The following is a 26,659-nucleotide window of genomic DNA, read 5'->3' on the forward strand; positions in this document are numbered from 1 at the left end:
CATGAACAACAAAGTGAGTTCACTAGCTAGAGCTAGCTGGCCACACAGAAAAACACTGCAGTGACAATGTTGTTAATGTCAGCTAGTTAAATAGCTAGGTAGCCTATAGTTAGACCTTTAAAAGTAGTTGTACTAACTTGCCAGCTAGTTGACTGGCTGATACGGGATATTTCTCACCACACGAGAGAACATGCAATCTTGCTAGCAAGATGTTACCTAATATGCAAATACTGCTAACAGTCAGTTGGCGTCTCCTTAAGACTGAAGAAATGCATTTCAAAGGACACAATTGTCGTTGAAATGGAAAAGAATGATGCTAACTACACTAAAACCTTGCATAGTTATGCATGCTAGCTATAAAAAAAACCTTTGGTTGAGAACTCAATATGATTTCTGAACGGTAAATAATAATTGTCAGTAGATGGCATTAACGTGTAAGAAATAGGGAGGAAGGGCTTGCAAGACTATACTTTCTTTAGCTCTAGTTAGGCCGAATAGACTATTTAATGTAAAGGGTTTTTAATTTAACCTCCCGGTGTAAAAACTAAGGAAATTCATTTTTTTTTTAAACTATGTTTTATGTGAAATGTTGGAATTTGCTGAAAGTCTCAAAAGAAAATTCAGCCTGTATCAGTCAGCCATCAAGGTGCATCAGTACAGATCTTTGACAACATGCTACAGCTCTGTATTTATATTCAGTTTTTGCAGAACAAGACTAATTTATAAAGTCCCAACCTGTTCCTGATTCCCTGCACTATACAGACTTGTTCAATCCTAGAAGTGCTTTTTTAATGTGCCACTATCCGTTCAAAGATCTGAAATTCAATGAGAAAATAGGGCAGAAATCCCAGTTCAGTCACAAAGATCCAGGATTCCACTGTGTTAGTCAGCTCAGTAGAGCGAGATGAATTTTGCCACTCTGGTGCACATACCACAGTGTTCCACAGAGACAGTTTCCACAGGAGGGTTTGAGTTTTTCAGTTAATGCTCAGTTCTTTCAATGGCTGTGCCACCACCCAAACATGGTAAAAATGGCTGCCTTTCTTGTTCCATGCTCCCAGTGAGAGTGATTGTGTACTCTGCTAGTGGGTGGTGCATCCAGGTAAAGCATTACCCGTGGTACAGTGACAATCCAATTACTCTAAAACAAACTGACCATACCAGTGCTGACTGTGGCAAGCACTGGGGATAGAGAGAGCTAGGACTTCCCTCCTGCACTACACAACAGCAACTCTTATTCAATGAAGGTACCAGCAGCAGACAAATCATACACAGGAAGACGGTTTCAACTTTGATTATTTTTTATTATTAAATTTGCTTTGCTCTTTCAAGTCAGAAAATACACATTTCCACATAAATTCTGGTACAAGTATAGAAAAAAATCCCTTCACTATTTGGTAACAAAAGCGCAATTGACAATTTGGGGGAAAAAAAGGAAGAAAAAAAAAAAAAAAAAAAGGAAGCTTCCTCAGTAAGCTTGCGTATAGCCAGGAAGTTTGCTCTTTTGAGCTGGGCAGGTCAGTAAGCTAAGACACTGTGACTGAGAGATGACTAAACAAAAGCCAAGTCTCAACGCAATATTACAGTTGAACCTCATGCAATATCACACCTCGCGGGATATTACAGTGGAAAGTGTGGCCGCACTCGCACATGCATAGAACACACCTATGCGCATACATGCAGACGTACGTGTGTGTACACTTCATGATCAGCTCAGCCTTCAGCTGCTTAGAGGCATCATCTGTATGATATTAAATCAACCAATCAAGGAGCTCAATTCAGTCCTGATTAAGTACAATAGGGCTGAGCTGCCCTCATCTACATTCTATGTGAATGAAAAGGCCTTCACCTCCAAGTCAGCCAAAGCAGGGTAAGTTACCCATTAACCACAGCCAATGTTGACCACTGACCATTGACCCTTGAGCCCCTCTCCCTCTTTTTCCACTCTGCTCTCTTCCTTGTTCTACTCTGCCCAAAAAAAACAGTACAGAATAAAAACGATATAAAACAAAGGACAACACAAAACAGAAGGATAAAAACCACAGACTCAACACAAAAGACCTCAATGTGCTCATTAATTTCTACACCACAGCCTCAACCCACCCCCCACCCACCCCAACAAAATACAAAAATAAATCTCCCCACCCTTCCTGTCCAATTCCCTTTGCCAGTCTGCTCCACCTCTTGCCCAGCCTGCTCCACCTCTTTCCCCGCATGCTCCATCCTTGGCTCAGCTCGCTCATCTTTTGCCTCTTTTGTTGCCGGCCGGGGGCTTCTTAAGCTGCAGCAGTGGTGGGCTGGCACCGAATCCGGCTGCTGGCGCATTTGAGACGCCAAACGTGAGTCCCGCCGATGCATTGATCCCAGGATTGCTGAAATTAAAGCCAGAGGTGCTGGATGTGCCAAAACCTGGAGATAGAAAAGGCCACAGAGAGGGAGGGCAGGAAGGAGAGGCCATGAAGGTAAAATGAGAATTATTTAAAGGCCCACATGCATCCGTGTTCCCTTCCTGGTTTTAGTATCTAGTATCTTGAAAAGTCCCAAACCCAGAGCCCAATTCCCCCGCCACGTCTGCTGTGGTCAGCTCACTGTGTTAAGATTTAGCAACCTCATCAAATAATCATGCAAAAACATACTGTATGTCATGTCGTGGGAAATAGGTTTACAAACAGCTCAGGGGAAAAAAAGTAGTTAGACCCTAAAATATGCATACTTCTATCAAAATTACTTGGATAAGTATGGAACACAAATTGAAAGCTTCAGGATGATATGAAAAGCTTGAAAAAGCACAAAACCTCACTTGCCAGGCTAATAACCAATTAGTAATATGAGCCTGATAAGATTGAGACTGAAGTGAAAAGGTCTGTTCAATTTACAGGATGTGCTTTGCTAATACTCAAGTCCATTTCTACATCTCAAGAAATTCTTGTTTAGGTGGGGCTCTAGTACAAACATGCATCAACAGGCATCAAACATGATTTACCATTTAGATTTTCTGCAACTCGCTAGCAGAAGATTGAGATATGAAATATTTATAATAAAATGCATATAAAGTGTAGCAAGCTTCACTGTTAGCAACAGATTGCCGCTTACAACCTGACAATAGTAGTACATCATAGTAGTCAGGTAAGATAGAGCAGTGCTCTCCACCCTCTACATTTACATTTTTGCCATTTGGCAGACACTTTTAATCCAAAGCGATTTACAAGTGCATAGGTTCTACCACAAGTCAAAGCATCACATCCAGAACTACACATGGAATGTGTAGTCGTCATCATAAGTGCAATTTTTATATTGAAGTTTTTTGGGTTTTTTTGGGGGGGGGGGGTTAGACAAGGATAGGGATATCAGAAATGAGGGGCGGGGGAAATCAGGAGGGAGGTAGAGTTTGAAAAGGTGGGTTTTGAGTCTGCGTCAAAATAGGGGGAGGGATTCTGCTGTCCTGACAGTGGTAGGCAAGTCATTCCACCACTAAGGAACCAGAACGGAAAACAGCCGTGAACGTGCAGCTCAACCGCCAGGTGCACGTAGAGAGGGAACCATAAGGCGACCAGAGCTGGCAGACCGGAGTGGTCTAGCTGGGGAGTAGGGAGTGATCAAGGATTGTATGTAATGTGGGGCAGTCCCCTTAGCAGCCTGAAATGCCAACACTAGGGCCTTGAATCGGATGTGTGCGGCAATAGGAAGCCAGTGGAGGCCAATGAGAAGTGGGGTAACATGAGCCGACCTGGGCTGACTGGTGATCAGGCGGGCTGCAGCATTCTGGACCAGCTGGAGGGGCTTGATGGCACACGCTGGGAGACCGGCTAGGAGGGAGTTGCAGTAATCCAGGCGGGAAATGACGAGCGCCTGGACTACGAGCTGGGTGGCTTTCTCCATCAGGAGATGACGGATACGGCGTATATTATACAGAAAGAACCTGCAGGTTCTGGCAGTGGAGGATACTTGTGGAGCCAGGGTGAGGCAGTTATCAAGAGTCACCCCAATATTCTTTGCCGTACGGGAGGAGGAAACTACTAGTTCTCAACAGTCAGTGAGAGGTCGATTGACGGAGTGGACTTAGCAGGGATGTAGAGAAGCTCCGTTTTGGCAAGGTTGAGCTTCAGGTGGTGGGAAGTCATCCACGCAGAGATGTCAGCCAAGCAGGCAGAGATCTGTGTGGTGACTTGGGTGTTGGGGGGGAAGGAAATAAAGAGTTGGGTGTCATCAGTGTAAGAGTGATAAGAAAAGACATGGGAAGAGAAACCAAGAACCAAGAGACATGGTGTATAGCGAGAAGAGGACAGGTGGTCATGGTTGGGATGTAAGGAGTTTCAATGTGTCGGCGTCAGAGAGGGGAGAAAAGGAGGCTAGGGAGTTGGGAAAGGTAGGAGGGTCAGCAGGGGGAGAGGGTTGTGAGAAGGAATTGGGAATGGCATCAACCTTCTTTTCAAAGAAGGAGACAAAGTCATCAGGTGTGAGTGATGAGGGGGGTGGGGGGGAGGGGGGGCCAGAAGAGAGGAGAAGGTTGAAAACAGTTTGTGGGGATTGGAGGCGGCCGCGTTAATTTTCGAGTGAAAGAAGGAAGATTTAGCTAGAGAGACAGAGGAATGGAAAGATGATAAGAGGGCATGGAAGGAAGCCATATCACTGGGGAGACAGGACCTTTTCCATTTTCTCTCCGCTGCCCGCAGTTCGGTTCGGACAGCTCGTAGAGCATCAGAAAGCCAAGGACTGGGGGGGGGAGGCCCAAGCTAGTTTGGTGGTGAGGGGACACAGAGAGTCAAAGGAAGATGAGAGGGAGGACATGAGAGTTGTAGCAGCATCATCGGGAGACAGTCGAGAGAAAGACTCCACGGATGGTAGGGAGGAGAGGATTGTAGATGAGAGGGTGGAGGAAGACAGGTGGCGTAGGTTCCGCCGACAGGTGACAGTGGATGGTGGGAGAGATGGATGGGTGTTAGAGGAGAGTGGAAGAGAAAAAGAGATGAAGGAGTGGTCAGATATATGGAGTGTTGTTAGAGAGAGGTTGGTTGTTGTGCAGCTCCTTGTGAAGATGAGGTCAAGAAGGTTGCCTGCTTTGTGGGTGGGAGGGGAAAGTGTGAGGGTAAGGTCAAAAGAAGAAAGGAGGGAGAGAAAGGTAGACTGGGTGGACTCTGAGTTGAGGTTGAAGTCACCCAGGAGGATCAGGGGGGTGTCATTGACAGGTGAGGAGCTAAGGAGAATGTCCATCTCATCCAAGAAGCTCCCCAGAGGACCCGGGGGGCGATAAACAACAATAATAAAAGTTTGCATGGCAAAGTAACAGAAACCGCATGAAATTCAAAAGAGGAGAAGGCGAAGGATGAGGAGAAGACACTAGATCTCCATGAGGTTTTTCAACAAATGTTGACAAATATTGCCTAGCTAACCAAAATGATAAATATTGTAACCAGAATATAGCTAAGGCAGTATCACAACATTACTAGGCAACTGTTGCCTATGCGTGATAAACATTCCGAGATCAAGTGTGCTGTGATTCACAATACAAATATCGAATTAGTTTGAGATCGAAAAAAACATGAAAGGTACCTGCACGCTGTTAAAGAGCAACACAATTCACACTCAATATATACACAAAAGCTTATGTGTATTAAACATACATGTTTTGGAACATACTGCATGTTTACACTTTGCATTTAACCTTTGGTTTAACTTGCATGCATGTGCAGTTGACAGGTAAGATGGGAAGTATAGTACAGCAGTGCTCCAGGTGGCAAACAACTCTAGATATGTTTCAGGTCAGCAGCTACTGTGATTTGACAGGAAATTATGTCAGAGGAAGACAAAGCGGACACACCTGCGCTAAGGCTCCCTCCGGACGGTTTGCTGGAAGAGGCAAAGCCGAAAGACGAGCCCCCCCCGGTCACCCCCACAAAACCAGGACCGCTGCCGAAGGCTGTTAGGAGACAGGAAGAAAAACATTAACACAACATCACCACAACGCCACGCTAGCCACTAACGCACACGAATACACATAGTGCTTACCAACCAGGGCACACCCACTACACAAACCACAACATCACAAATTACAGATAAAACAAAAATATACTTAAAACACATGCAGGGGAAAAAAACAGAAAAATCACACACTGGACAGTGGTAATTGGGACATCCACAAAAACCACTAAAAACAGACTATACTAACCATAAACACACTGCAGTAACTAACCATTAAGCATTACAGAACATATTAACATACAAACTGCAAATACAGTGCTACCCATTAACATGTACATGTAGAAACCATTACTATAAAAAATAAAAAAAAGATTCAGAAAAAGATGTATGAAACAGCATGTGGAGCACATTTTAACAAGTTGAGCAGGCAGGGTGCGAGTATATTTGTATGGATGTGATTAGAGATGTGTTTATGTGAATGTGGTGAAAATGGACATGTCACATGTTAGTAAGGGTGCCTTATGAACGTGTTGTGTACAGAATGAATCAGGAAGTGCGGGGTGAGAGTTTAAAACGTGGGTCAGAAACTGCAGCTTCTGCTGGTGTTTTGGTCCATTACACCAGCGATTTGCTTAATTTTAATGAAGGAATCCACAAAGCTTGTACACAAATACCGGCAAACAGTGTAACTGTCCAAGACTTCAGTTGGACACCCTGGTTTATGTGAGCGTACGACAGTGCGGAGTAGTGAGCAGTGAGTGTCTCCAGCTTGAGTTTTTATGAAAGGCTATTTCTCTGTAGGGACCATTTCCCTCTCCTCAGTGTAACGGTGCATCACCACCTGGAGGCAAATTTGTGGTACTGCATCTACCTTACGTGCATGCACGTGCATACGCGCAGCTCCGAGTGCCCCCGCAGCTGAGCACGCGAATGGAGCAGACATGTTCCGCAGAGTGGGTGAGCAGTAGCTGGATGCGTCGGTCCTCTCGTTCGCTCAACGCCGCTCTGGCAGCGTAGCTCCTCTAGCACAGCTCTGCCTCTGGCACGTACATGCGCTCCTGCTCGGCATACGAACGGCAGCAGTGAGCGAGTGAGTGGGAGCCACACTGCAGCAGAGTGCATAGGCAATGTGGAGAGGAGCACATTACAAAAGTTTTTGAGCAGCGAGCAGCATTTATGCCGGCTCAGCTCCAATCACACGCTCAGTGCGTGCGCGCGCGCACACACTGCACCAAGGTAATACCGTGTCAACGGTTTGTGTGTGGAGGTGGCTTTCTCCATCCAACAAGCTCTGCACGTATGCATGAGTTCATGTTTACGCTCTTGTGTTCTCTAGTAATAAATGCCTCACTGCTCTGGGGAGGGTGCTGGTAGAAACCGCACCATTTATCATCAGTGGACATTAAAACACTGTGTGTCTGCGTGTTCCAATGGGATTGCTGATACTGGAAACGGTCACAGCAGTTTTTCACCCGCGCTGCCGACCTTCACAGTGTTAAGGTGTGAAGTGTAAGGTATGTACAGATAATGATTTAGGGGTGGAATGGGGAGGGGGGGTCTGGGTGAAAGGGGGAGGTGGATGGAGGCCAGAACAAAGCAATAGCGAGATCCCCCACTCTGCCTTCCCTCCAGTCCCTGACGTGGTCCCTACTTCAAAAACACGTTTGTTGATTTCCCCCGCCCCGTTCATTCATACAGGAAGACCTGGGCATTTTTGTGCTCTGGATGATTCAGCAGTTAGGGAAATCATCACAGTCAACACGATTTGAATCAAAATGGAGACTTATAAATAATAAATAACTAGGCACAAATACATGTCTCGATCGATTCGAGAGGTCAGGACACGGGTGTACGTTAATTCAGATCTGCAGACCTCCATGTACAGTGCAATAGTCACAAGAGCAGATCTGTGTACAGCTCTCACACTGTCCAGGCCTACACAGTGCAGAGTGGGGGTATCTGCATAATGCTGCCAGTGTTTCAGGTCAGACAAAAGATTCTATTCTCTGCAGCAAATCGGCTGGGGGAGGGATGTGGGGTTCGGGGAGTAAGGAGATAAGAGTGAAAATAAACTGGTACCTCCGAGGCCGGACCCCAAACCTGCACCCAGGCCCAGGGCAAGAGGGGCAGCCAGTCCCGCCCCCAGGGGCGGCTGCGGTCCTGGGACAGAGAGAGAGCAGAGAAGGAGCTTACTCTCCGGCATACTGACTATACGCCTCTACCTTGTGAAGGAGCGGGGGGAGCTTCACTAGTGCCACCATGTCCAACGGAGGGTAAACGCAAGCATTGCTGAGTCTTCAGTGCTTCCCACAGTCCACATTGCCTTGGGTTACCCACAGTACAACAGCTGGTCTTCAATGTTACCCATAATGCAAGCTGCCCTTTCAACATTAGACACAGTGCGAGATTTGGGAACGTGTTTTCCATAACACAACATGACTGCGGTTTGAGAATGCTAAAATTACAAGGCTTTTCAGCAGCAAACCTGAAAATGACATGCAGTCCCATCCCCCGCAAGAACGATTACCCATGATGCAACACTGGGTCACCTCAGTGTGTGTATCAAACCTATTTGTCTGCAAGATCAGTTGTCACAACTTTGATGGCCTGCCCCAAGCTGCACACTCTTCACACTACTGAAAAGCAAGTATTTTATGGATCCAATCCAAACAAACCCAGGTGTAGTGTTCACTGACACACTATCTTACTGCACTGCATTGTTTATTGTAGAGTTCCTTAACACATGCCATCTTGCTGTACTGTTCCTTAATAGATGCCATCCAACTATAGTGCTTCTGAATGCACACTATCTTGCGGCACTGTTCATAAACCTATGCTCTTACTGTACCTTTCCCTTTTCAAAATATGTACTCTTACAGATGCCATCTTACTGCATTGTTACTCATCAAATACCATCGTACTGTACTGATCCTTAACATGTGACTGTACACCTCTGTTCACTATGCAAACGTAATGCACTGTTATTTAACACATTGCATTTCTGTACTGTTCCTTAACACTTCACTGTTCCTTAACACGCCATCTTTCTGTACTGTTCCTTAACACAAAATGTTGTCCTAATGTCCTTTAAAACATTCATTTACCACAATATTCCTTACTATATAGTTATATAGCATACATGTCTGCATTGCTCTTTAATACATACTATCGCACTGTACTGTTCCTTGACACATGCTATCCTACTATACCGTTCCTTCACACATCTTACTGTTTCATTGTGTAACACACTTCTGTACGGTTCCTTAACAAGTTATTTAACCGCACAGTTCCTGAACACACTCCTTAACATATGCTCTCACTGTACTGTTCCTTAACACGTTATCTAACTGTGCTGTTCCTTAACACATGCTATCCTACTGTACAGTTCATTAACACTCTTATTGTATCATAATTTAACACTATATTTCCATATTGTTCCTTAGCACTTTCTATCACACTGTACTGTTCCTTAAACCACACAGTTTCTTAACATAAGCCATCTTACTATACTGTTATACATGTACTGTATACCATGACATATTTTACCTTAGTCATCTTCCCCCTTCCTTACAGTGCAGCATATGCCAATTTATTAAGATCATGCGTGGCTGAATGTACCTTAATTGCTTCCACTCATTTTTCTCAGGGCATGAAATTCAAATATTAAATATTAAATATTAAAATATTATCTGAATTACATTGACATAAAAGGCTCAAGTCTCATGTTTCCTTTTAGCTGTTTGATTGAAACATTTACTGCATAAAGAGTTTGGATGTCTTATTTAAGAAGTGCAACTTGCAACAAGTTGCATCACCAATTACTTTTTCTCCCTCATCCAATTTGAAGTAAATAACTTATCAGTCAAAAAGAAACAAGACAAGGGCTTTTTTCAATAGATTTATTGTCAATTTAAAAGCAGTTCACTTACATAAAACATGACAGACAATTGGAGACAACCAATCAGAAGGTTCCTAATTGCTACGGTTACATCATTCATTTTGTTCAAGGTTTCTGGATTATGTGGAAGCCATGATGCAACACTGTGGTTATATCTACAATTTAAAGGCACACCATAGCTAATGCACCAACAAGCAGTGCTTTAAAACACACACTCGTCTAAAGAAAAACACACGGTCTGTTAAATGTTAGAGCAAAACTACCGTTTCGTATTATTCCTGTGTAAACTCTTCTAAATGGGACATTCTGAGCTGTGGATGCAGTACATTTTAAGACCACACAATTTAACATGTCCTCACAAAGCACATTCTAGTCTGGAGTGATACAGTGCCCACTGCCCACGGATGCCAATGGTTCTGTTCAAGTCAGTCTCAACCAGTACACTTCACTGACCATATCTGGCTTCCAGCTATAATACTAAGAAACTCAATAATGGTAAAAATGAATATTTTCATATTAAGGCTGCTAGCATCTTATTTTTACATTGCCAAAAAAGGCACGACTCTGGGCAAATGGGCTGAAGCAAATATACCTTCCTGTCAGGATTGTGCTAGAAAACTGACATAGAACCACCGAGACCCAAAAAGTTGCCCCCTTTTCAATGCACAAAGTAAAAATGAATTCAACAGCAAATACAACAGCCATAATTCTAGACACAAAAAGTTCTAGAAAGACCACTCTAGCACAACCCGGACTATAGAGGCATCACAGAAACAAAAGGGATTAAGGATCATTGACTCGTATGGGCTCTATAAGAACTGCAAAGCCAAAATGGGTAGAGGCACAAGAGTCAACAGAATCCATGAATTATTGAAATCATCAATAATACAATGGATAACAGTAGCATTCTGGACCAGACCAGTGCTGGACTGACCAGTCCATAGCAGCAGCTTAACAAACACGCCATGTTCTGGAGAATCAGACTGTAGTAGCACGGTTTTTGGCAAAAGATTTTCCACTGGGAATCGTACACTGCTGCCACTCACAGCAACCCGACTCGTGAAAACTCATAAGCAAATACAACTGCTCTTGCCCTTAAAATAAATAAAATAAAATAAGACTACAGACGTTGTGTCATTTAAGTCCATCTTTCTGTTAAAGGTACAATAGGTTAGATTTTTGCGTTAAAACATTGTTACAAGACAATTGTAAATCCCTTCCTGTCATTGAAAAAGGCTCACTGACTGGCTTGACCCTCCGCCTGTCCTTAAAGCAGGGTTTCAAAATATACAGTTGACGGGCCGTCACTCTGCACCAAAACATTGAACAGCTATAGAGAAATTCAAGCTCATTGGTTAAAAATTGGTTCTAACTACTACAACCAATGTCGTGGGGGCTTATTCTGTTTGTTCATATAACTGCCTAAATTGCACTCCAGACAAGCGATCACTGAAACTCTGTATACTATTGCATATTATCCAAACAGAGACTACATATCTAGTTATAAAACAATACCAGTTTGCTATCGATAGCAACAAGCAAATTAGCTATAGTTAGCTTGACAAATTTATGAATATCCACCTGAGGCAATACGAACATAGTAGCGATTGCACAAGCATTGTGCCACAGGTGTAAATTCAGAAAGCTAACTAGTAATAGCTAATTTGCTTGTTGTAACAGAGCGAACTGGTATTGTTTTCTTTTTTTTTAAAGATATTTTTTAGGCCTTTTTCAGCTTTATTGGACAGTATATAGAGACAGGAAGAATGGGGGCGAGAGAGAGGGAAAGACATGCGACAAAATGTCAGACAGTCGGATTCGAACTGTTGACGTCGCGGCTCACAATGAGCATGCGGTCAGTGCTCTGCAGGCTGCGCCACTGAGACACCCCCTGGTATTGTTTTCTAACTAGATAAGCAATAGTATACAGAGTTTCAGTGATCGCTTGTCTGGAGTGCAATTTGGGCAGCTACACGTTCCTTTTAGCTCTATGTGTTCAATCATGCGTGTTTAGCTAAACCGTTATTTCCCTCAAATTGTTACAGTTGTGGTCGTTTGTGGTAGACTATCATATCTTAGTTATATAGCCAGCTAGTTACGCAGCCAAATAACTTGCTTGCTCACAATATAGTTGGTTAGCTAAAGTGAAAACTTAAAAATATAAATAGTGTTGTGTAGCACACCAAAGTCAACATTTCATAAACATTGGCAAACATTCTTACTAGAACACTACGAAAAGATGGCAGGCTCTGTTGCGTTTCTCAGTCAGCTTCCCAAAAGTGCACGAGAACACTGAACTGTATAATAACACTTTATAATATGCATTATATGCATAGACTGTGGGAAGGATACGCAGTGTAGTGGTTTGAGGTTGTTTGTTGCTGCAACTGCTTTGTTGCTTGTTGACCACTAGGAGTTCGAAATGACCCATTGTATCTTTAAGTCTTCCGCAACCATTTGCCCGTGAAACGCCATCAGGAGAACCACAAAATGGTGACAAGAAAAGAAGGCTAAAACCTCAATGACGCAATGTACAGAGGCACAGTGAGCCGGACCCTACGTTTTACGAGATCAGAACAGAAGACTGCTAATCCAATCAATAAAAACTAATCTAATGCAATTCTCACTGTTCATTCACCGCACTAGAATGGATCAATGCACAACCAACAAAATTATGCTCTGTAACCAGTCAAATAGAAGTCCTTCATCGAAAGATGCAATTGGCATATCAATAACTAATTTGTGAACTTTCAAATGGGTTGACTGTACAGATATTAAAGAAATCACACAGTATACAGTGAAAGTACTGCATTTCAGCAGTCAGGCATCTATGAGAGATACCAGGGGAAAGGGCTGAGAATAAAAATTTGGAAAAGATGTCCAGATTTGAGTTCACATTGAAATGTGCAGTGATATTGAGCATAATACCTTAGAAAAACAGGAAAAAGCACTACTTGGATCTGAGCTAGAGGTGGGCAGAGAAACAGGTGCTCATTGCATATTCAAGTGCGAAAACAGCCAACAACCATAATTCACAATTATATCAAATTATACAAATTATAACAAAGGCCACACAAATTAGTTGGATTGGAAAAGCATCGGTGAGGGGAAAAAAAACAAACAATCAATCACCATATTCCAAAATAGAAGAATAATCAATCTAAATTTAACTAGGGTATATAGAGGCTCTTTATGTTACAATCCAGAAAGTCTCACACTGGGATCCATGCTTATTCTCCCTCATGTGGTTCTTAGATTGTTGGCAATGGATATCTCCTGGTATTTAATTTAATTTAATTTATTTTTAATACCAATCCCGGGACATGACATGATTTCTCATGGACCCGGCAGAGAACAGTGTTCATACAAAAAGAGGGAAGGAGGGGTAGGTGAGAGTGCAGGAAAGGGGGCGGGGGGGCAGGATGACAGAGAGAAGCGAGAAAGCAGGAGAAACAGGAGAAGGAAAAAAGATAAATCATGCACACTGCCGCAACCGCTGCTATCAAATTGACAGAGCACAGCCTCCCCCTGAAGCATGTGATGTCAGCCATGGCTTCTTAGCACACTGCAGAAAGCACATCAGGCTCACATAGACATGAGTCGAAGACGCCTCATGTGCAGCTTAACAGGCAGTCTTCCAGGCACCCAATTGACCAGTGAAAGTCACGGCGAGCAAAAAAAACAATCATCCAAGGGGACCCTGCAGCAAGCACATTCAAAAACGGTGTACAGATACAGTGGGGGAAACATATACTGTAAACAATTTTATTAAAACATATTTCCAAGGGTGTCTCGGTGGCGCAGCCTGTAGAGCACTGACCGCATGCTCATTGCGAGCCGCGACATCGGCGGTTCGAATCCAACGGTCTGACATTTGTCGCATGTCTTCCCCTCTCTCTCGCTCCCATTCTTCCTGTCTCTCTATACTGTATACTGTCCAATAAAGCTGAAAAAATCTATTTAAAAAAAAACATATTTCCAATACAGCAATTCACATGAAATCACCAGACATATCAACTTAAAAAAATAATAAAAAATAAAAAAATAAAAAAACCACAGCTAAAGAAATTGTAACATTCCAATCCCTAAAAAAAAGTTATGCAATAAAGTGGAATGAAACGAGAAAAAAGTTTTTACCTTATATTAAAGGTCTATGTATGTATATTGACATAAGGCTTTTAGAGTTTTATAGACCGCAATTCAGGTGGTTAGAATGCAAGAAGAGGTAGGTAACCAGGCTTCAAAGAGTAGAAGTACCAACCATGAACAGTCCCCTCCAAAATATTGGAAGAGCAAGGTCAATTCCTTTGTTTTTGCGACACACTAAAGATCATTGAGTTTAAGGTCAAAAGATGTACATGAGATGAGAGATCTGAATTTAAGCTTTTATTTCCGGGTATTTCCATCTAGATGTGTCAGACAACTAGAACATATTGCCTTTTGTATCAGACCACCCATTGTTTAGGTGAGCAAAAGTATTGGAACATGTGACAGAGATGTTTCTTGTTGTGTCCTGTGTCCTGTTAGATTGATTGGTTAAACAATAGATAGTTCTTGATGGTTCACTTGGTTTTAGCCTTGGGTTTTGCCTGCGCAGACTGCATGTGTTAGAAAAGACATGAAGACCAGAAAGCTGTCTTTGGGAGAAATGCAAGCAATTTTGAAACTTGGAAAAGAGGGGAAATCTATCAGAGCCATTGCACAAGCATTGGGGATAGCTTGTACAACAACTTGGAATGTCGTGAAAAAGAAACTGCTGGTGTACTGAGCAACAGACAGCGAACAGGTCGACCAAGGAAAACAACAGCAGTTGATGACAGGAACATTGTGAGAACTGCAGAAAACCACCCAAAACATCAGTCAGTGACTTCACAAACAATCTCCACAGGGTAGGGTTGAAGGTACTCAAACAATCGGTCGAAGATGGCTTGGAGAGCAGCAATGTAGAGGTTATACCACAAGATGCAAACCACTCATCAGTAGGAAGAATCTACTCTCTAAGGTGAGATTAAAATTAGCAAAGAAGAAGAGAGATGAGCCACAAAAGTTCTGGAACAAAGTTTTATGGACTAATGAGAACAAGATTAACATCTACCAAAGTCACAGAAAGGCCAAAGTGTGGAGAAAGAAGGGACCTGCTCATGATCCAAAACATATGAGCTCATCTGGGAAGCATGGTGGAGGAAGTGTCATGGCTTGGGCTTGAATGGCTGCTTCTGGAGTGGGCTCACAAATCTTTATTGATGATGCAACTCAGCAGGATGAATTCAGAAGTCTACAAAAACATTCTGTCTGCCAACTTACAAAGAAATGTGTCCAAACTAATTGGGAGGAACTTCATCAGGCAGCCCAAATGGCCCTAAACACACTGCTGATGCAACAAAGGACTTCATTAGGGCAAGTCAATCACCAGACCTAAACCCAATTGAGCATGCATTTCACCTCCTGAAGAAGAGATTGAACGGAAAAATACTCTGTTCCAATATTTTTGCATACCGAATTGGGTGGTCTGATACCAAAGGTGCTATGTTCTAAGTAGTGTTTTGCAGTTTATTTCACATATAATTTTTTAAGAATTAGAATGTCACAATTTCCTAGCTTCATGGCTTTACTGACTTAATGCCTGGTCTAAATTTCATGTGAATAGCTGCATTGAAAATATGTTCAATAAATAAAAATGTTGACGTGTCAAATACTTATTTCCCCCACTGTACATCTAAATGATCTAAATGACCTTTGCATAAAGTGGGCTCCAGAATTATTGGCACCCTTGATAAATGTGAGCCATAAAAATAATAATAACTTTTCCTAAAATTGTGGTAAGGTTAGAGAACACACTTGGAGGGATTCCTGCTCTTGGTAAAGCTCATGAGAGGCACGGGAGACCTAACATGCAAAACGGGATAGAGATTATTTTGGTATTTAAAACTACACGACAGTCTTCTTGTGGAGAAGAGTTTGTTGGTATGGAGGTGCCAATTTTATTGTTCTTGGGGATCTTGGCGATCCTTAGGTTCTTCATGGCCTGCATCACCATCTTCCTCACCATCAGTGGGGGCAAGGTGCACTTGTGTCCTCTTCCTGGCAAGTTTGCAACCATTCCATATGTTTTACTTGCATTTTTTTAGAGTACTAAGTGGTATGCTTAACAGTTTATGTTTTTTTTTTGTTCTTTGGCTTTTATTGTGCTGACAGTTGAGAAAGGTAAGAAGCATGCATCATGCCTAATTGTTAAACTTTTATGGAGTATAAAATACATATTTTTATTTTTAAATAGTGAAATAGGAAGTGATGGAATTACACAACATAGTTCCTTTAGACTGAGATTAACTAAATTAAGTAAATTTTAACTTTGATTAATAATTGTTAGGGATGCCAATAATTTGGACACCTATGGTTTTCAGAAATAAATTAGATTACTTAATAGATTTCTTAATAAAAAACATTGTAACATGGGAAATGTATCAAAACAAAGTAAAGTTTGTTATAAATGTTTGATAATAACCGATTATTATCTGTGGTGTTTATAATATGCAGCCATTTCAGGTTGCCAATAATTTTGGAGCCCATTGTATATGCATGCATACATTTGAATGTCAAAATTGGCTGATTGTCATACCAGTAACGGAAACTCAATGAAAATAAATGAAATCCATAAGGATGGTAGGAGAGAGGAGAGACAGAGATGACATCATTAATATAACACTCTTGGTGGATGGATTTAGCCAATGGGACTTTCAAATCCTGAAACCAATTTGTTCTGCATTTCCTTATGCAACGAGGCAATGTGTACAAATAATCCTGTTCAAGAGCAAAGGAATGAACCCATGTCCCTCTGGTAATAAGTCCAGAGGAGAGTGGTAAGTGAGAGAGATGTTCAGGGAAATGAGAGGAAGGACAAACGGCAAAGGAGAGAGAATGAGAGTGTTAGAAAATGGGACAAAAGGATGGGGTTGGAAGGATAGCAAGTCAAGTGTCAAGTGCAGTCCCTCTGAAAAAACTGCATCAAAGACAATAGCATATACACAGCAATATAACTTTCTTTCAACTGCATACAATAATACAGACATGTACATGTCCATTCCAATCATTAACTAACAAAGCACAGGTACATACAAGTCCAAAAGAAAAGGCAGATGCTCACATCAAACCACCCCCAAACCTTCAACACACACACAGACACACACAGGTGTTCACAGCAACACCCAACAAAATACAGGGACGCACTTCTCCGTTCCAAACCCTAACATCCACATGCACAAATGTGTGTCCGTATAAATATATATGAGCACCTCCATGTACACAAGGCAACAGTCCTCAACATATATATTTGCCATCATCTATGTTCTGGCACATAGGTATGTGGGATCATTTAACATTGGTATCCAGTATCACTGTATTAACAACATGAAGTATCTCCTCCACCAATAGATCACAATGTGATTTTACCATTGTTATTGGTGAAGGAATGGTTATTCAAGTCTTAAAGTTTAAGCCTAAAATGCAAACACACTTTTAATATTTAATCAATCTGTCATGAACTACACCATTTCCTGATATCAATTATAAATGATTTGTAAATACAATTCATGACTCAGTAGTTAACAATATAAAATCTTTCCAGGGAAAACTTTGAGCATATATAAAAAAAGAAAAAAGAAAAAACAACATTATACCAAGGTCCTCAAAACAATGTTCAAAAGAGCGAAACCAATAAATTCAATTCATGAAACATCTTTTTAAATGGTCAGAATATGAACATAGAACCCCGTAATTAATGAGTGGTCCAGAGTTCCAGAGCTTTAATTTGGACTTCCTTTGAACAGGGGCTTGTACAGTGCATTAGAAAATATACATTAAAAACTTGCAGTCCTCAAAAAGCACTGCTTTCCTACTACAGCATTTAAAATCACTATCAAGTGCCAGTGAAGCCAACCATACGAACACACCAGATTTTAACAGTGTTGTGGAGTCCAGAAGCTGACGATATCACTAAAAGACAGAACTAGCATGGGACCAAAGGCTCCCAAGCAGGGGCGTCCAACAGAAGATCTAACACACCGAATGGCCTTAGGGTGTGGAATGAATCCTGATCACTGCAGTGATGACTCCCTCCACAAATCAACTCAGAAAATGAAAGACAATCCCTTAGAAACAGTACAAACTCACCTGAAGCCTGGGCACAAAATCCCTCAAACCTTGATTGCAAAATACCCTCCAACCCTTCCAAGGAGAGGAAGGTCTAAAACACGAGGAAAGTCTTCCCACAGCTCTGAGCACTAAACCATGGTGCACAATCACCACAGCAAAGAGGGGCGGGACTTTCCACCACCACCAGCTCTGATTGGCACATCTAATTGGCACGTCACATTAACACTTTGCTCCCCTGCCACTCAACAGGCACATTATGTCGTGTTTGGGGTGGGCGTAGCTCCAAATCTGGCGATGCCTGCAAATCTGGTAACACCCCATTTCTGGTGTCTCTATCACTTATTGGATAAATTACACTGCGACATTTGCGAGACTATGGGCATTCAAGATCTGGTGGCTAAGGAAGTTATTACTGCGTTAGCCTTTGGCACTATAAGATGGCTACCGAACTGGTGAGCTCGTGGTTGTGAATTCCAGTAGGCAGCCAACGTGCGCTAGCTAGATTGATATACTTACAAACGTGTCTCGACCATCTTGCTACCTTGCCATGCAAGTGGGTTGAACTACAGTTCCCTCCAAAAGTACTGAAACAGCAAGGCCAATTCCTTTGAGTTTGAAGTCAAAAGATGTAGATGAGATGACCGATCCGAATTTCAGCTTTTATTTCCTGGTATATTATCTAGATTTGTTAAATAACTTAGAACATATCACTATGCTATCTTTTGTAGCAGACCACCCAATTCTTAGGGGACATTTTAGGGGCCATTTTGAAGTTTAGAAATGATCAGAGTGGTGGAGGAAGTGTCATGGCTTGGGCTTGCATGGCTGCTTCTGGAGTGGGCTCACTAATTTTAATTGATAATGATGGTAGAAGCAGGATGAATTCAGAAGTCTACAAAAACATTCTGTCTGCCAAATGCCTCCAAACTAATTGGGAGGAACTTCATCATGCAGAAAGATAATGACGCAAAACACAACAAAGGATTTAGGGAGAAAAAGTTGAAGGTTTTAGACTGGTCAAGTCAATCACCAGACCTTAACCCAATTCAGCATGCATTTCACCCGAAAAAAAAACCACCCGAAACAAATAACAACTGGAAGACGCAGCAGTAAGAGCCTGGAAAGGCATCACAAAAGAAGACCGCAACAGTTTGATGAGGTCAAGGCTTGATGCAGTTATTGCAAGCAAGGGATATGCTACCAAACATTAAGATTTATTTACTTTCATTTACTTAAATACTCTCTGTTCCAATACTTTTGCTTGGGTGGTCTGATATCAAAGGTGCTATGTTCCAAATAGTTTAACACATCTAGGTGTAAATACCAGGAAATAAAACCTGAAATTCTGAAACTCTCGTCTCGTGTTCATTTTTTTCTTATCACAACCCCAAATATATTCATTGTATAGCAAAAACCAAGGAATTGGCCGAGCTGTTCCAATACTTTTTGAGGGGACTGTAGATATCTACTGCTAAACACTGCTAGATTTAGCAGGCAAATATTTTAACTGACGTATGACATACACAGTACTTGTACATACAACCGAATCTTCACAGTGCATACCCCACAATCTGTAAGAGTCAAAATGGGATAAACCTGACATTTCAGGTTCCGATATGAATTTGATCAATTGATCGATTTAGGGTAATAAACCCTAAATCACGTTGAGTTGTAAAGCTGAGCATCTTGCCTCCATTTTATAGATAACATTAATGATTATTATTATTTGTTGATCTAATCAAGCCATGCCAGTCCATTCTGTGCAGAAAAAGAGCATCCCTGACTGAAAAGTTTTGTTTGAGCCACGCCCCAATCCGTGACGTGGCCTGCAAATTAACTCCCCAACTCCGCCTCTCTTGTTAATAGATGGGTAGGACTATAGATCCAGTCGGCAAGAGTGGAGACGCCCCCAAAAACGTCAATCTCCCCATGCTCTGGCAGTGTTTCCAATTTTCCATAGGAAATAAAGCGGTCAGTTACAAGTCTTTAAATGAGCACTAAATGCAGTCATACGTATATTAAAATCATAGCGATTTTCAAAACACCAGAAATCCGCCATGTGGCTTACTGAACAGAAAATGGGTTTAAAACCCAGATTTGCACTTTTATTTCATTGCCAAGAAGCCCATGGCTAACAACAGCTATGCATGAAGTCGCTAGCTAACACTGTTTCTGCAACGTGATGTTAAAAGAAAAACCAAACTATTACGATCAAGTAGGCAGTCTACTTAGTCTCACTAGTCAGTACTTTTCACGGGTACGGATCGTAATGTAGTTGTACTAATAAGATGAATGAATCTTATTTTTCCATTTGCCAACCCCCCGCCTTGTTCCAAATCGCATATTGTTCAATTGTGCAGTGGGCGGAGAATTGCCAAAAGCTGGCGTTTCATTCACCTTTACCCACTTAAATAGGTTTGTATAGTGGATCCACTGTGCTAGCTAACCTTGGCTGCCGACTGAAATTAGCCTTCTATATAGCTATCTTGCTTGGAATTAGCTATTAATTTAATGAAGGTAACTGAAACTATATGAATGCAGGTGCAGAATTGAGTACACAATCACTTTGAATCTAATAAGCGTAGATGCAATCGTAGATGCATCACAATGACACTGGAATCAGAAATAGGGCGTTGCCAAATTTACAGCACCATCGGCTCATAATGCAGTACCTAATTCAACCTGCCATTGCACCTCTGGTTAAAAAGCACATTTCATGGAGGAATAATTAGGAGGTATGTTTTATTTTACCCCTCGTCATTTAGCATTCTCATCCGCGCCTACTGGTGTGTTTATGTAAATGATGTAAAGCTACACTCAGACCCCAGGGCGGCGCCATTTTGCATAGTGTAAACTAGTTGTGTAACCTACAGCATAAAGTGGCAATAAAGCACATTTTTGTCCTTTGAAGGGAGTGCGCTTATTCTTCGGATATTGTAGTAACATTGTAAATGTGCATACAGTTTATATAGTCAAACAGAACCTACAACAGTTCTATCAAACCCAGATCATTGTACATCTACCCTAGTTGGAAACAAGCCAACATAGCTTATAGACATTGCACAAAGGGAAGGGACTGAATTTTTTCCCCCTCACTCCCCTCCTATCTAAAAATGACCCTTCAAACCAATCAAGGTTTGACCGCCAAACTGCTTAGGAACAGAGAGATTATAACTTTCTACAATTCACTCTCTCACACACCTGCATCTTCACAAACACCAGCTAAAACATCTAGAGATTTAAAGGTAAAGAGATCCCATGCCTGTGTGTCCCGACAACCCTGATGGCTGCAATTGTTCGACTCCCCTGTCGTCATCACCACGTCCAAGCACTCATATGCAATTAAGCAATTACAGTACATTTTATGGTGTAATAGTCAATGGGTTTAACTGTATGCATTTGTGGCTTGCGTTAGGGTTCTTGGCTAGAATTGATAACTTGTATATTTTAGTGATGTTGCATATATCCCCAATAGTCTGGGAGTGTTGAGCCATATCTGGCACTCTTGCTTCGATTACTGAGGGGGTAAGCAATTATGACCTCTTTCATTCTAAGTTGCATGACTGCTGAATGAACAAAATGTTGTGTGAGCATTGCGTGTGTATGCATTTAGTCAGCACACCTCTCCCACTGGAACTGCTGCTGTCGCAGTTTCAATCAATATAGTCCCTCAACAGCTGTGCATAACCCCACAGCCTTAGTGGTGGAGGGGCAAGGCTACTCTGGCAGCAGTTAACGTGTGGTAAAATATGAATCAAACAAACAAATACGAGTGTATTTTTACCATCAACATTGCAGACCGTTATACAACCACACGTGATATGGGTAACACCCTGCCTGTAGTGCTCCTAATATTTAGACAAATTACTTCAAAGTAATCAGTCACAAGCAGTCATCTCCTGTTTAATAAGAGAAGTACATGTACAAGTACAATGTGAATACTTGCCATCTCCATGAAGTCAGTCTATAAAAATGCAAGTTCATGTGCACTGCCAACCCATCTGTTTGGCAAGTCAACCACATTAAGACATTTTTTTAACTTTGTCTAGAGTGTATAAGCAGCGACTGCCATTTTCTAAATACTGGTAAATACTTGTTGGTAATGACCTTACGATACCAAATTGGAAGACCAGTCCAGTTTCTAAGCACCAGAGAATTTTTTTAAGTTGCAACAAAGAAAAAACAACAAGCTCCATTAGGTGAGACCACAATAACTTGAATACCATGTGGACCGAACTAAGTGCAGCAAATTCTTTCTTAAAAACATTCAAATTTTCCTGAAACATCATTCTCCTTTCACAGTTTGCATCAAAGTCAGACCCAAAGATCTTGGAAATGAGGCAGGAGAAGCAAATTTCTAATACAATCTAAAGGAAAAATACTGGAGCAGCAAGAGGTCGGAGGTCAGGGGAGTCTGGTTCCGAGTGGAAACCTTGCGAGATCGAGTGAGAAATGGGTGGTGTCAGCATTAGAGACACAAAAAACCAAAATAAATGTCTAAAAGTCTAGAAATGTAATCTGACAGATGTTCCTTCACTTCATATGCAACTAGGTTCTCAAATAGAATCCCCCAGATGCAATCTTCTCTCTTCCACATAAGACAGGGAATGAGATGCGTGTAGGTGTTTTTCTCACAGTGAGAGAAGACACAAAAAGGGTGGGACCAAGGTAGGGAAGGAGGGATAGGGAGAGGTACAAGGATAGGGGCCAGGAGTCCGTGCCGCCACATTCCGGCAGGACATTTTAGAGCAGGAGATTCCACGGACAGACCGCAACAGGTGAGCGAGGGGGGGTCCTGAACCCCTGGAGGGGCAGAAACCCCTCCAGCACACACAGACAGAGGAGCAGAAAGGAAGGGGCATAGTGTCAGGTGAGGTTGGCACAGACTGAACTGTCCTTTTATTTCCACCTCCCCCTCTCCCCACCACACACTACGGGCATTCTATAACTTGAATGAAGTCAGACCTGGAGCGGGCTGTTGCTGCTGTGTTAGCGTGGCAGCCATGGCAACAGCCGCTGCGTTCGGAACACTGCTGAAGGGGGTGGGGCCAGTGGTGACGCGCGGGGCGCTCTGCCACTTCTGACTGGCGGCTCTTTTGGACTGGAAAACATCCGTGGAGTCCTCCAGGAAAGCCTTCCTGTAGCCCAAGTACTGGTGTTTAAGGATCTGTGGGGTGTGTCGAGAGAATGGAACATTAAATACAAACTGTCAAATTACCACCAAAGACAACCATTCACAAACACAGGGTGGCAATCCACTTATTAAAGGCCACAATTCCCAACACACATTCCTCTCATCAGACACAATACGTCTAAATTTACTCAGTGGACAGTTTAAAACTGTTCAATTATTATTATTATGATTATTATTATGATTATTATTATTATTAACCCCATTGTACAGATGGCATATCTGGCCAATCCTCATCTAGAGTTATATTTAAGGCTTTATAACTCGGGGAGTGAGCAGGAAATACAATGGAATGAAATACCGATTCACAAATATAAAACCAGTTTCCTGGATCATAAACTCCTTGACCACAAGTGTGGAAAATCTGTAATATACAGAACTATTAAAGATCTGTGAAGCAACCTGGTGTCCCTTAATGTATCCAAATTTATCAAAAATGGTTACAGTATATTGTGCATAACTGTAAATCATAAAATAATCATATTTTACTACCCATTTTTTGCATATATTTTACTTTAAGATGAAACTTTTGATATCACATTGAAAAATAATGTAAAAGTACACAACTGTGGTACACATACCTAAATGTTAGGTGTGCTCAAAGAGGCGGCTATTTTCATTTGAACCCATTTGCTGAGACAGCAAAATTATTTGTATTACGATAACACAGTGTGGGTGTGATTTTAACCCAAAGTGGGCATGGATTTGCAGGGGACATGCAGGGGTCACCTTTTCCTCTTGGCTTGACTTCTCATTGCTGTTCTTATTCTATTCAGTTTTACTAGCCAAGGTGGCCGTCAACATTTGTATTTACCGGCCAATTGAAATTCTAGTTGGCCAATGGCCTCGTAAATACCGGCTAACGGAAACCTTGGCTATGGGTGGGCGAGGTAAATACTAATGCCAGCTTTCCATTTGCATGTGCTTCTAAAACTGATTGTTCAAGACAATAAATGACCATTGAAAGGGACATTTCTGTGTCGGAAGGAATGTGTATTTATTACATATTTAGTCAAAGATATTGATAGTTGAATTACGTGGTATAATTGCACAATCATTTTTTTTAGCTTTTCACCACTGCATTGGAATACCTTTGGGTTATTTTTGCCTTTATCTTGTTGCTATGACGGAAAACACATTTTTGGTGGTGAAATGTTCCTACTTATCCTAGAGTTCATACTCCCTAATTAACACTATTGTCTAATGTGTCACATTAGTTGCAGATAAGACTGGGCTTGTTACCTGGCTTGTTAACTGGCCGAACTCTGTATTTTATTTAGTTGTTGCGTATAACTTACTAATAAAGCTAAAACTCAGAGTCTGTTGCTTCCATTCTGTGTGGTGGCAGGAGCACTGAATCCAATTTGAAAAGTCTCAGGACACTGGCACCATGACTACTAGGGGGCTTGCACAAATGGTTAAATGGTCACAATTTAGAATTAGGTACATTAATTGCCATTAACTAATGTAGCTGCCAATGTGGACTGACTGACAAATGCATTAATTACTTTTCATTAGTTAATGTACTTAACTACAAAGTACTCTCACCAGTGGCTTCCAATCTGGGCACTCGCAGAGACAGGTCTTCTGCTTGTGACAGACACACTTGTCCCTGTCCTAATCCTCCTCAACCTATCTGCAGCATTTGATACAGTCAATCACCAACTCCTCATTTCCACCCTGGCTGAGATGGACATTTCTGGGACTTCCTTCTTGTGGTTTGGAGGAGGTCTGTCTCCGCACCTCATCCCCTTCACACAGGAGTCCCACAGGGCTCTGTACCAGGGCCTTAACACTAAATCTCTTGGTTCAGTAATTGCTTCACGACTTCTCATATGACTGTTATGCAGATGACACTCAACTGTACCTGCCTTTCTCTCCCCCCACACAAGTTAATGAGAGAATATTTGCCTGCCTGGACGACATTTCCTAGTGGATAGCCAGGCATCACCTAAAGCTGAACCTCGACAAGTGTGAACTGCTCTTCATCCCACACATAACCTCCCTACTCCAAGAACTCACAGTCACAGTTGATGGTACTACAGTGGCTGCTGCTTGCTCTGCTAAGAACCTAGGGGTGGTCCTGGACAACCAGTTGGGACTTCAAAGAATTTGCAGAACATCGCAGTCTTGCAGATTCCTTCTGTACAACATCAGGAGGATTCGACCATACCTGACCATATACTCCATGCAGCTCCTTGTCCAGGCTATGGCAATCTCCTGACTTGACTACTGCAACTCCCTCCATGCAAGTCTGCCAGACTGCACCATCTGGCCGCTACAGCTCATCCAGAATGTGGCAGCCCAACTTGTCTTCAATCTCCCTAAGTTCTTGCCTGTGATGCCCCTCCTGAAGTAATTCCACTGGCTGCTAGTTGCAGCCAGTAACAGATTCTAGGTCCTGACTGGCTATGCAGCAGCCAACAAGACAGCCCCTGCCTGTTTAGAGGACATCATTTTGCTCTACTTCCACAGGGTGACTAGCACATCCTGCCAGCTGCATGAAAGGCTCTCGCTTGTCCCGAATGCGGAGCTTCTCAACCCTACCCCAGTGGAACGACCCACGCATTCCATTCAATAAGAACTGCTCCGTCACTGCCCATTTTCCACCAGTCAGAAAACTCATCTCTTTACACTGCACCTTGACTCCTCTGCCATTGTTTGTTCACCTGTGTGAATTTTTAGCCCCTTGTTGTACTTTGTAGTCTAATTTACTTGCGGTTCAATTTGTATTCATATTATATTTGCATTTTTTGAACAGCAGTTAGTCCAATTTTATTTTTACACTATTTGCCATGTGTACTAGAAATGATGCTAATGGCTGTACAATGGCTTTTTGTGAATTGTAGCTTATCCAAGCTGCTATGTACGTTCCAATAACCTTGATATGCATGTATATTGTAGCTTCTGCTAAATAAAACGTAATGTAAAAACAAATGTATTGGTTATCTGAATATTTATACATAGGATAGATTATAATTAGTTAACCATTTACAAATACATTGACTTTTTTCCATTGCAATATGAACTGGAATTAACTATACTTGTTAACATAAATTAATGCTGTACAAATACATACACAAAGCTGTACAGAGTGACGCCTCAGTAGTTATTTTAACAACTACTGTACATAAGTTAATGCCAATTCATGAAACCATATTGTAGAGTGTTCCAGAAGAAACAATGTAACACTTGAATTTATCTTTCAGTCAAAGTTAAGGCCTGATTGAATACAGTCATACATATATTCGTTCTGAATAATGTTTCTGAGGGAAGACTAAACAACTAGAAAATCACCATTTAAACTTACCACTGAGGGCAGTCTAAACCAGAGAGCAATCTCAACCTCTACGAAGTGTAAATCACTGCTCTGTGGTCTCATCCCTGCTTATGCCCACTTTTTAGTAGGACTCACCTTCACATTTTCATGCACCGACTGGAGCTGTGCAGCCAGAGCCACAAATGTCTGGTAGAGTTTTTGCATGGCCAGGGACAAATCT

The 26,659-nt window shown here is 41.9% G+C and overlaps 1 protein-coding gene across 2 annotated transcripts in view; it reads right to left on the bottom strand.

The window, feature by feature from the left end:
* Nucleotides 1-2,121: 2,121 nt before the first annotated feature.
* Nucleotides 2,122-26,659, bottom strand: part of nup58 (nucleoporin 58) — a 46,700-nt gene continuing 22,162 nt past the window's right edge. Inside the window, exons 10-14 of one of the 2 annotated variants that reach the window (XM_061238141.1) lie at nt 26,575-26,657; nt 22,934-23,135; nt 7,999-8,079; nt 5,819-5,917; nt 2,122-2,409 (exon numbers count right to left, since the gene is read on the bottom strand). In XM_061238141.1, coding sequence (XP_061094125.1) covers nt 2,240-2,409; nt 5,819-5,917; nt 7,999-8,079; nt 22,934-23,135; nt 26,575-26,657 — 635 coding nt within the window. In that variant the 3' untranslated portion in view covers nt 2,122-2,239. The remainder of the gene's footprint in view (nt 2,410-5,818; nt 5,918-7,998; nt 8,080-22,933; nt 23,136-26,574; nt 26,658-26,659) is intronic. The other variant, XM_061238142.1, reaches the window with a different exon arrangement.

The sequence above is a fragment of the Conger conger genome, chromosome 4 (genome assembly GCF_963514075.1).
Source record: "Conger conger chromosome 4, fConCon1.1, whole genome shotgun sequence".
Lineage (NCBI taxonomy): Eukaryota > Metazoa > Chordata > Actinopteri > Anguilliformes > Congridae > Conger > Conger conger.